Source organism: Parus major, chromosome 5 (genome assembly GCF_001522545.3).
Source record: "Parus major isolate Abel chromosome 5, Parus_major1.1, whole genome shotgun sequence".
NCBI classification, from domain to species: Eukaryota; Metazoa; Chordata; class Aves; order Passeriformes; family Paridae; genus Parus; species Parus major.
Genome location: NC_031774.1, coordinates 16,169,433 through 16,181,706, shown reverse-complemented (window position 1 = coordinate 16,181,706; position 12,274 = coordinate 16,169,433). Strand labels below are relative to the sequence as shown.

At 36.4% G+C, this 12,274-nt stretch overlaps 1 protein-coding gene across 1 annotated transcript in view; it reads left to right on the top strand.

Moving 5' to 3' along the window:
- The first annotated feature begins 3,681 nt into the window (after positions 1–3,681).
- Positions 3,682–12,274, top strand: part of LOC107205657 (mucin-5AC-like) — a 27,906-nt gene continuing 19,313 nt past the window's right edge. Inside the window, exons 1-8 of the mRNA XM_033514968.1 lie at positions 3,682–4,005; positions 7,516–7,578; positions 8,479–8,544; positions 8,952–9,213; positions 9,608–9,722; positions 10,325–10,415; positions 11,257–11,366; positions 11,578–11,794. Coding sequence (XP_033370859.1) covers positions 3,933–4,005; positions 7,516–7,578; positions 8,479–8,544; positions 8,952–9,213; positions 9,608–9,722; positions 10,325–10,415; positions 11,257–11,366; positions 11,578–11,794 — 997 coding nt within the window. The 5' untranslated portion in view covers positions 3,682–3,932. The remainder of the gene's footprint in view (positions 4,006–7,515; positions 7,579–8,478; positions 8,545–8,951; positions 9,214–9,607; positions 9,723–10,324; positions 10,416–11,256; positions 11,367–11,577; positions 11,795–12,274) is intronic.

The following is a 12,274-nucleotide window of genomic DNA, read 5'->3' as shown; positions in this document are numbered from 1 at the left end:
TTATATCCATCCTCAGAATTACTTGATTTACTGTTGCAAGAGGTACTTTTAGTGATCAATCCATTGGTACAGATTTTTGGTACAAGATCAAAATCAAAGAAGAATATTTGTCAGCTATATCCTTGGCTCATGCAGTTAACTTCCAATGACTTCTAATAACTTTCCAGTAACTGGTCATCTCTACAGATCTATCCTGAATTATTAGCTATGGAAATTAATACTGAGATGTCAAGACAAGCTTCTGGTTTTTACACACATTAAAACTGAGAAAAACAGACAAAATTGCAATAAATAAATAAATAAATAAATAAATAATGTTTTCGACATTTCCCTGAAAATTTCCGCTTGGAAATGAAAATGCTTTGCTCTAGTGCCAGCCAATATCAAAAACTGTGGTCTCTCGGTGTATTCCTGATGCAAATTAACAGTAAAAGCAGCTGCTAAGTTTCTGTTATTAAAACACTTCAAAACTTGCTTCTGGGGTTTCTTTCCTCTCATACAGCTGTAGGTAAGAGCTTGCTCCTCCCTACCTATCTAAGCTCTTTTCACTGTATTATCTGTGAAACTGAAAAGTCCTTGAACTACTTTTTTTTTAATCTACATGAACCACTTGAAGCAATTCTTGTGACCAATGAACATGTTTGTTTAAGTCCTTGTATTTTTTGTGACACTCTCATCTACAAACATGATTCCCCCAGAAAACAGTAAAAAACAAATAAAAACCTGATAGCTTGCAAAATTTCATAAGCCACCTGACAGAGTAACCTGAAATTCTTCTGCACCTGTTAATGTTATTAACAATTTCATCCGCTCCTTGAGGTGGAGAGGGAGGAAGAGAGGCTGGTAAGGTTGAATAAACTGAATACTGGACCATGTCTGACTGTCCCTAGAGATCAAAAATCTCAGTCTAAGCAGTAACAATCATAACAACTCCAGAATATAAAAAGGTTTGAGCAAAATTTCTGGTCAATATCTTTTGCAGAACACCTTTGAGTACAACGGGGGTAGCCTTCTGAACGACCACTGTGGAGTGCTAAGTGCTTAGTGGAATAACATATTCAAGTCTGACATGTGTTGCTTTGGTCACCAAGAGTTATGACAGTGAAAATGAAAAACTGTCTTAGAAGGAAAAGGAAGTGTATGATATTAGCAGTCTGCTTAGCAACAATTCCAGTAAAAGAGACAGGACAAAGGAGAAAGCAGCCTTGACCCCAGTGGCACTCCTAATCATCCTACGTATGGACACCTTCATCACCTTTACCCGATGAGTACAAAAAGCACTGCTTGCCCCCTCAGAAAGCTCATCCCTTTATCAGTATTCCCTTGCTCTTATACACCCAGTGGAAAACAGGAAACTCACTCTGAATCTTTCAAAGCAGCACAAGAAGATCCTGACTTTCTGTTATGTCCCTCATGCAGAGGTGGGTGTAACTGAGAAGGGAGGCAAGCTCTGCTCCTTCTAACCATCACAAACATCACAAACATCACAAAGGCATATGCAAGCTGCTTGCTGAAAGCCAAGTTTGTTGGGTGGCTTCTCTAATTGTTTAAGTGAGACTAGAGCATATTTGTTTAATACAGCTAACTGGTCACGTAAACAAGAAATCATTTGCCTTCTCTATGTACAGATGAATTCATATTCCTTATGAGTACTGGCACAGAATAAAACAATGTTCTATAGGCAGGAAATGCAGTATTTTCTTTTCTCCTAGTTTGCTGAAGCATAAAGATACAGATTTAGAGTGTGTAAACAGCTTACTACTGATTAGGAAGATGTAACTTCATTAAACATCCTGGACATTTTGACAGAGAGCATGTCTCATGCTATAGCAGGCCAAAATGTTGACTTAAGTATCCCAACATTGCCATAGCAAGCTTCCACCAATTTCAATCCAGAAATCAAATTCAGATAACACTCTATAAAGAAACTATTTTGTTTTATTTTATTTTATTTTATTTTATTTTATTTTATTTTATTTTATTTTATTTTATTTTATTTTATTTTATTTTATTTTATTTTATTTTATTTTANTATTTTATTTTATTTTATTTTATTTTATTTTATTTTATTTTATTTTATTTTATTTTATTTTATTTTATTTTATTTTATTTTATTTTATTTTATTGTACTAAATATGTGAGGCTCTGATCTCTTTAGAGCTAAACAGAAGTGGAAATAGCAGCTGAACTGGGAAAATGACAACATTTAATTCAGTAACTCCTGAATGGAGTATAATATTATACTCTCCTATTCTTTTACGGAAATATTTTAAAATGTATAATTGCAGGGTAGGATTTTGGTAAGAACCCAAGGGAGTTAGGTTATGGCAGTGATCCCATTTGCAATTAGAACACCTTCCTGAATTTGCGTCCTTCCCCTGCTTCAGCAGATGATAAACACAATGATGCTGAACTGTATCTTACAGACATGTGGAAGGTGAAACTGTCCCATTTTACCCAAAGAAAGTCCTTTCTGCCTCTCCACACATCCTAGTTATTGTGGGGTTTTTGCTCCTTAGGCCTGAGGCTCTTCCACCCCAAATTACACCTCCCAGGTCCCTCTGGCTAAATTCCCCACTGAGCAGCAGCCTTCATTCCATTCTTTATAATGGAGATTTTTTTACTCCATCAGCTGTCTGCACTCTGGTAAACTGTGAGGAGGTTAAAGCTGAGGGTGAATTGAGGGAAAATGATGTATATCCCAAGTGCTGGACTGGAAATTGTTTTTGCCAAACCTAGCAGTTTTAAAAGAATTGTTTCACTAACTTTGAATAGTTTTGTCTATATTTTACTATATTAAAGTAAGATCTATTGACCTAGGAAATTGACAGATATCTGCCCAGAGCAACTCATCCCACCTCCACTGTCAACCTAAAAAAGATAAAGTGACAAGAAGTAGAAATACTGTCTGTGCTTATTGTAGTATGCATTTGTTCCTGCTTTTGAAATGATTGCCTAGTAAAACTGCAAAAAGTCTACATTCAGGAAAAAAAAGTCTCTTAAACCTTTACTGGCAAGTCTTACATCCTTGATTCATTGCCTGTTTCTCTAATTTGCAGTTCTCATAACTCTGTGGATGTGAATGGAATTAAACAAGAATGATTCTGAAACAATGTTATCATCATCACAGACCATAATTAATCTTTTTAGTCCTAGAAAGCTGGTATAAGACCAGCTGGTTGGCTGAAATTACTCCTGATATTTTCTATGAGAAGGCAAAACCAGAGAACTGAAAAGTAGATTTCAAGGTTTAAGGCCATCTCTAACAAATGCAGGATAGGTGTAGGTGAAGCTGGCTGTCTTTCTCAGGTGGGTGCCTGTCAGTGTCACACAGAGGGGTTTCCATGGCAGGCACTCAGAGTGGCCATGTGAGACTGCAGGACCCTTCAAGGTTATTATTGTGTTCCTTTTACAGGATTAGCTGCCTCAATAAGCAAGGAGGGACTTCTTAATGCTGGGTCCCCACATATTCCACAAACTTCAAAAATCAGTGGGGTTTTTTGCCAAGGAGTTGCCTGGCATCAGTTATAGAACTGAAAAACTTAGAATGGTTATTTGCCATCTATCTGCATAACTGTAAAGCATCACCAAATTTAATTTGTTCCAGGACCTGTTATTTGTGGAGGAGGAGTTGCATTTTATTTGCAATCATGTTACGTTTCTTTACTAGATTGAACCTTAAAATGTACATACGTAAATGTATTTACTCCTCCCAAAATGCAAATACCATTGGCCAGTTTTGGAGGAAGGAAGAGCATCCTCTGTTTACCTGTTCATTAGCTAAAATCCCCCAAACCTCACCTTTCTACAGTTTCTGAATCAATCTGGGACGGAAGCCAAAGTCACCTACTATATAAGAGCGACAAAGCACAGATGAACTACGGTCCTGATCAAGTTTAGACCCAACATCCTTGTGCCAAACTCCACTCAAGATGGGGTTTGGCAGGGGGATATTGCTACCAGAATGGGCTTTCCTGTTAGCAGTTTGCTGTATCCATCAAATAGGTAAGAAATTTTCTTTTTTACTGGGAGAAGAAAAATACTCTATTTAGACCTAGTAATATATTCTAAACAACTATACTAGTTGATTCATATAAGAGGTGGCTGACAATATTTTTTATATATTTTCATTTACTATTAAATGTCTGACTATTAAATCATTGACTGATTTAATTTAATATTGCCTCAAACTTCTGTATATAACTACGTATGGAAAGTAGCCTTGAAGATCAAATCCAAAGAAACTCTTATTTGCATCTTAAAATGTCAGATTTTCAGTATCCCATATGCCTTACAAAAGCATTCTTTTCCCATTGCATTTTGTATTAGAATTCATAATGAATGTTATGGTTCTTATGAGATCTAAACCACAACATTTTCCAGTTGCCAGATCAGTCCACTGGTCAATGTTTTTCAGTATTTTGTCACCTACTAGGGGCTAATGCCAGATTTCTCAACATTTCTTGCAACTTCTTTTGCAAAAGAAACCAGGAGGGAATATTCATATAGCAAGGATTTTCAGTAACTAATTGTGCAGTAAATAATTTATAATACTTTATGCAAAATATTTGTATAAATCACAAATACTGAATATGAGCAGGACGGGGAAATTTATGTAACACCACAATCCATTATTTTGGATGGGGTTTTTTCACCTGTCAATTTTATATCCATCAGGGCTGGTCTTGGCAGTTTTTATTATGAGTAACCCTGTTAAGCTGGTGGAACCAATCAAATTGGAACAATTTTTAGGAGTACAAGCTCGATAAGTCAGTCCTTTTCATGTACAGTGATTTCTGGCCTGTCAGCTGGCATTTTAAAATCTGCAGATTGCCTAGGTAAATTTAACTTGCAAATCACCTTCAAAACAGTGAGAAGTGCAAATATAATTTAAGGCTGCTTTATAGTTTGTGAAATAAACACTAAAACACTGGCCAGTTGGTCTGTATCATACTTGAAAACACAACGATCTTGTAGAGTATAAACTTCTGTTTGGAGTTACGCAATGTCGATCAGAAGTGTTTTCAGCCATTCATGGAAATAGAAAGTTATTTCTCCTGTGCAGTGCTAATCTGATAAACGGCTTTGAAAAATGAGTGGTGATTAGACAGTGTCCAGCAAACACTTCTTTATTTGAGTCACGCCCTGTGGAAAATACTTTCTGATATCCTGACTAAAGAATAATGGTCCTATCCAATGCCATCGCCACGAACATTGTGTGCCTACCTTTATATTTCGTGTCAAATATTAACTTTTATAAACTGATGACAACAATAATTACCAGCTGGGTATAGACCTTGAAGGATGCATCCAAATATTCTTAATAATTAGGTTAGTTTCCAAGTTATCAAATACTAAATTTCTTACAACCGAGAGACACTTATTTTTATAATAGTAAACAACGTGGTGTTGTGTAATTGCTAAACAAACCAATGCAGGTAGAATTTCTTTGGGAATGATGTATTTGCTAAGTAAACAAAAGCTCCTGCTGTTTCCTTGAGAAAAATTAACAGAACAAAATACATGTATAGGTCTATTTTGCTCTGTTACAAAGGTTCCCACACTAGAATAAACAAACCTTCTATGATTCTATGCCTGCTGAGATTCCTATGGATGTGTAATGTGAAAGCAAACTTCAGCCTATTATGTAGAGTTAAAGAGGTATTTCTCTTACCTGATCTGCATCAATTTTTTTCAGCAATTATATTTTCATCAATTATAATCAGTATAAATTATATGGTGTGAATACATTTACTTAGTGTTATTATTTATGATACTCAAAGATGAGCAGGAAATGGAAAATGCTTAAACTCTGTCCCATGTTGCTTCTTTGCTTATAGTGATAGGCAGTAACTAGCAGTCAACCACAAAGTTAAATGAGAAAAGAATTAAAAGCTTAGAGCTGAAAGAAACTACAGACACTGCAGCAACTTCTAGCTATGGTTGGGCTGCCCAGAACCCTCTGCTCCAAAGCCAGTTATCTCTTGGAGTTCTCTTTGGGACAGGTACTTGAATTCCTTTAGACAGGCACTCTTTAGCTCTGGGATCAAGTAATAAATCTGCTTACATGGTGCACAGACAGAAGTTATATTTGAGAATATTTTTTTTTAAAAAAAGCTGTCCCTAATCCAATTATTTTAAAGGCAAAGATAGTTGTTCAGCTTCCATGGAGGTTCAGTGGAGGAAATGCTCAGCAGGGAATGTAAGTACCAAAGGGGACTTATGGAACATCCCTGACTTCAGCATTTTCTCTTCTTCCACCAGTATGGTTCTCAGTTCAGTGAGTTGGGTCTTATGAACCCAGTTCTGCCTCCGTGAACTCTTCTCACCTATTGTATAAGTAAAAAGGGGGCCTTAACTTAGGGCAAACTCCATAGGCAGTTCTGCTTTGACTGAGAAATTCTCTAGACACCTGCACTGGTCATTCACATAATCCAGATAAAGATCCAGGTATTAGTCATTGCATCACTTAAATCCTGTGAGGATTTAGACTTGGCAGGTTAAACATACCTATGTTAAACATACAGCCAATATCCTGACTGCATTCAGACCTTCACAATATAAAGTTATAGCCCTTCAACTTTTACAGGAAATGCCTGATGATATATTTACTTATAAAATCCAAGACCTAAGAACATCAACCCAGGAGGTCAGGGTCAGTCTTTTTCTAGGAATCAAAGAATTCAGGAGAGTATTTGACATCTCTCAAAAGTTTTTGCTTCAGGTGTTGTAGCAAAACCTTTGGTCAAATAGCTTTACAGCATGATGCTTAAGATTTTCTGCAGAGAAGATGTGAGTTTGAGCAATCTTTGAGTGAGTAGATGGGTAGAATAGAAAACCTGGTTCATTGGGATACTTCTGGGTTAATGCTCAGGCTATGACCCTAGTGTTGTCCCTCAGAGGTATCTTCTTGTATCCAGCTGTAAGACAAGTCCAGATCCCTGACTGAGGCTTCCCATCTGCTCCCTGAGAAAAGGCCCTGTGCTTAGACACTAAAGAAACTGTCATAAATATCTGCAACATTATTGGATCAAGCTTGAATTCCCTTGATTCTTTTAACCACTTCCATGCCTTTTCCTATAACCTAGCTTCTAAGCAACAATTTTAATAAATGACTCGCCTGCATTTTGTGAATTCCTCCTGTATTGCTTCATGTATTACTGAGATCTAGTGCAGCAGTGAAATAAGGGCTGTTGTCCAGTCATTACAATCTCTTGCTGTGAGTTTTGAGAGAAACAAAGAAAGCAGATACACATCTGTTATTTGGATTACAAATTTTGTGTGTTTGAAATAGAATGCCTCTTTCTATAATTACATTTCAGCAATATTTCTATAATTACAATTGCAGCTTTTTTGAGAAGCCTGTTTAATTTTCTCTGATGTGATAAAGGAACACAGAAACCCCTTTGTTTTACAGGGTTGTGTCTGGGTCCTTTGAGCCTAGCTAAATACTTTGCTTTAGAAGTTCAGGAACAGGATATTTCTCTTAATATGCTTTTCACCACTTTTTCACAGGCGGTCAGATTGGATTCCAAATAGGAAGTCAGTTCTCTGGGGGTCTTCTACAAAAACGAAATGGTAAATTTATTTATGCTGCATATTTGTATTTATTTGCTACATCCATACTGAATAATAAAAATGCCTTAAGAATACCCTCCTTATCATATTGCCAGTAGTGCCAGATGAAAAGAATTATGTATTAACACCTCTCTTCTCTAAGAATAGTAATATATTTACTAGACACCAGTTACTAATTACACACACACATTACACAGTATGGTTACATTTGTATAATCATAGTTAACTAAGAAGACAGATGTGTTTGTTGAGGCTGCATGCATATCTGCATGAACATGTACATATAAAGCCAAAGGGATGTGTGGTTCCTTTTAAAAAAAGGAAGTGAGACCACTTTGACCTGCTGTGAAATCAGTGGCTGATGTTGGCAAATCAAGATGGCAAGGCATCCTCACTGACTTTTACCATGTCATGATTCATGCCTGTCCTGTACAGCCAATGTGTGGCCATTTTGAAGGGTTTTCAGCCCCGTAATAGAAAAATACAAAACAGAAAAGAGATGATAATTAAGGATTTTATTCCCTCCTAAGAAAGAGGAAGTGTAGTGAGAAGGCAACTATGCTTTTGTTGCAGTAAGAGGCTCATTTATTACAGCTTAGCCCACTGTATTGTTCAGTGTCTCTGAAGAATTCTGATATTCTAATGCAGCAGTTTCATGAAAGGGTCAAAGTTAACATGTAAAAAATGCAGATCATCATAGCTGAAAGCAATTTATTACGACTTAAGTATCCTAAGTTCAAATTTTAGTATGTACTATTAAGCTGTGTAAAATAAAACAGGCTTAACACTGTTTCCTTGGGTCTGACATATCAACTCTCTAGTCCTTCCTGGGTCTATCTTACATCTGGATTTAGGTATTGTCATACTAGTTTTTGATTTCCTTCTTATTTTTTTTTCTAGCTTCTATAAGAATTTCAGCTAACTTAAACATCATCCCACAACTGCTGACAAATCTAGCAATAACATGTAAGTAAAGGAAACAAAATATATTCAGTAAGTGTTCAATTTTAGGGGGTATAGACAGAAGAATTTGGTATGAATGAGGAAAGGTACTCATAAAGGAAGTCATGGATAATTAAGAGGAGAAACATGATGATTAGAAATAATCTTTAACTGTTGTCTCACATTAAATGAAGGTGACTAAGCACTAGCTGAACATAACTACAACCATTTGTAGGGGTATATGAGTTACAGATATAAAATGAGTGATGAATGAATACACAGCTGAATAGTGGTTAGAGAGAAAACAACAAATGCAGGTAAGGCAGGTAAAAAACATTTGGAGAGAAAATGAAGCTTGGGACAAGTTGATTTTCCCGATGTGAAGGCTGGGGATTTTAAGTCATTCTTTAACAGCCAGTTTTAATTCACAGCTGCTAACCCTGCTCACAATGGCCGTGTGTGCAGCACATGGGGAAACTTCCATTTCAAGACCTTTGACGGAGACATATTCACCTTCCCTGGGCTCTGTAATTATGTTTTTGCCTCCCACTGCAACGCTCCCTACGAGGACTTCAACATCCAGATTAGGCGTGAAGTGGTGGCAAACACTTCGACTGTCAACCGCATCACCATGAAACTCGAAGGTGTCGTTGCAGAACTAACAAAGGGTGCTGTCCTGGTCGATGGCAACAGGTAACTTCATTCATAACATTTCTTTGGTATCCACAGGCTTTTCTTTTTCAGTCTTGCCAGGTACTTTGGCATGTTTGGGAGGGAACAATTATGTGTTCTTCAATAGATCTGACAATTTTGGCAACATAAATAATGAATAAAAAGGCTATTAATTCCTGCCACAGAAAATAAATACGTCCCCTAAGGATTGCTTCAAAAAATTAAATATTCTGAGAAACTGTATCCAAATTTAGATCCATATTGGATAATGTTGGACCATCTTATTTTCTAATTGCTTTTCTTTCCTAAAAATACACTCAGAATCCTAAAGATGGTGGATACCAGAAGACTTTTCCTTCTTCTTATCTAACATTTGCATCAGAAATTAACTAGCATTCTTTCTGCTTTTTCCCAGAGTTCAACTGCCATACAGTCAATCTGGTATAACGATAGAGAAGAGCAGCATTTATGTGAAAGTTGGCAGCAAAATCGGTGTTGTGTTGCTGTGGAATGAAAAAGACAGCATTCTGGTAAGAACTGCTCCTGGACCTGTCACTTCAGAGAACAGGGCTAATCTTTGATTAGGCCTGTCCCTACCTGTTTAGGAGGTTGCTACTGCCTTCTTATCTCATACTGTTGAGTGATTCTTTCTTAGTAAAGATAGGCTTGTATCCTGGGACTCCTAAATAAAATTACATGGATTTATGCCTAGTGGATAGCAGGAATCTGCTTAAAACAGGATGTTTCATTTCATCGTATCATTAGCTATTGGTATTATTATAGGTCATAATTACCCCTTCAAATATATATTTTAGCAGAATGTCACTCTCCTTTGCCTTCATTTTTTTCTATGGATTTGATTTTCTTCCTGAAGAACCAATAGAAAGTTGCTGAGAACAATATAGATAGTACCATGAAATCTGAAGTCTGTGTCAATAGTATCAATAGCTTAGACTCTGCAATCAAATCTATGCTGACTCTGTATTCTATCCTTCACATTTGAATTAAATTGTTAAATAAAATTCCACAGATCTGACAAGAAATACTAAGAGAGAGATGTGTTTTTTCTCGTCTTGAATATACTTTAGAATATTCATACTAACCTCTATCAACTTACTATTCATCATTTTAGCTGGAATTGAATGCAAAATATGCCAATCAGACTTGTGGACTTTGTGGTGACTTCAATGGCTTTCCCATATACAATGAGTTCATTTCAAACAGTAAGTGTTTTAAATAAAAAAACCTGGTTTATGGGATCTCCAACAGGCTCTGACATCATCAGCATTCCTCTTTCCCATCCTGTTAAATGATTTGCTCATAAGATATGATTCAATCTCTATTTAAAAATGTGCAGTAGAGAGATTATATAAGTTAATACTTTGAGTGTAAATATAGTACTGGTGTTAACAACTGATTGCATATAACTGATTATATCAGTTACATTGCATATAACTGCACTGTTGTACACCATGCTGGTAAAACTAATCAGGTAACTCCATAAAAATTAGAAGATTTTCACTAATAAGGTATATAAATATAGAAATATATTCAATAAAAGGCAATTTTATTTTCTATACAGTACATTTCTTATTTCATTTTTATCTCAAAATCAGTATATCCACATTTCCCTGCTGATTTGCATAATCTTTGTAAAATCTTAACCTTTTAACTATTCCCAGCTTGAGTATTTTCCTAAACCTTGTCTTACAGCAGTCTCCATTGTCCAAATTCCCATTTAGAACTCTTTTTCTCTGCCGTGCATGGGCTCAATATAATCTGAAAAGAGTTTGTTATTATTCTGGGAAAAATCTTAGAGTGCATCTAGGTGTAATAGGTTGAGAATTGTTTTCCAACGTTTACTTCTTCCAGGGTGCTGTACAGAGTAAACTGAGGAAGTGATGTGGTGCTTCCTTTGGAAGGGGTGATGAACACATTTAAAGGCTTAAAGAGCTAACTGGTTTGGTCAGTCTTGACCCAAATTCTTGAGAGAAAAAAAAGGATAACAGGCAGTTGCTTTGAACAAAAACCTCTGATCTTCATTATTAAACTTCTTTTCTACAGATATTAAGATGACAGCCTTGCAGTTTGGGAATATGCAGAAAATGGATGGGCCAACAGAACATTGTGAAGACTCCACTTCTCTCCCGACATATAACTGCCCTGATAATCTCGTAAGGATCTTTGATTAACCTTTTACTTTTCTTTCAAATTTATCTGTTCCCTTCTACAACTTCATACAGATCAATAGGAAAAACTCCTTAGGCAAAAACAACTTAAAGAGGGCTGTAAGATTCCATTACATAATAATTACACAAAATAACAATACCACCCCCATAAACTTCTTTCTATTTACTGAGACTTGTCTATTTTTTTCCTCCAAAGGATGACATATGCGAGAAAACATTGACCAGCTCTGCATTTGCAGAATGTAATGACCTAGTTGATGTTAAAGATTACATTAAGATTTGCCAAGATGACTTGTGCCGCTCTGCAGAATCTAAAAACAGCTCATGCATCTGTGACACCTTTGCTGAGTACTCCCGGCAGTGTGCTCATGCTGGTGGGCAGCCCCTGGACTGGAGAACTTCAAAATTGTGCCGTGAGTATCACTGGAGACAGCCTTACTTCATGCTCAGTAACTAACAAACAACAAACTCTCAAATTATTGCTGAGGATGTAGGAGGAATTACAGATTGTTCAAGACTGAATTCTTTAGAAAATGCTGATGTATATTTTCCAACATGAAGACTTCAGCAAAAGAGCTGAGGATTTTAATGTAAACTGAATTAAACACTACCAAAACACTGACATGGATACTCTAATGAGAGTCAAGGTGTAATTTAATGAACTGGTGCAGTGATGGAAGCAAATAAAGGAGAAATAAGGAGGGCATACTGGTTTGCGTGTATTCCTGTTTCCTCTCCTCGTGGTGGCTACAGCATTAAATGTTCTCAATTAACTGATTGGATCTTCACTGGTGTATGGCTGGCTAATCACCTATTTATCTCTTCTTGGTTGGTAGTGATGAGTTTGTATTTATTTAAACATATACTTGATTGTGGTGGGTAGCTGTTGATAC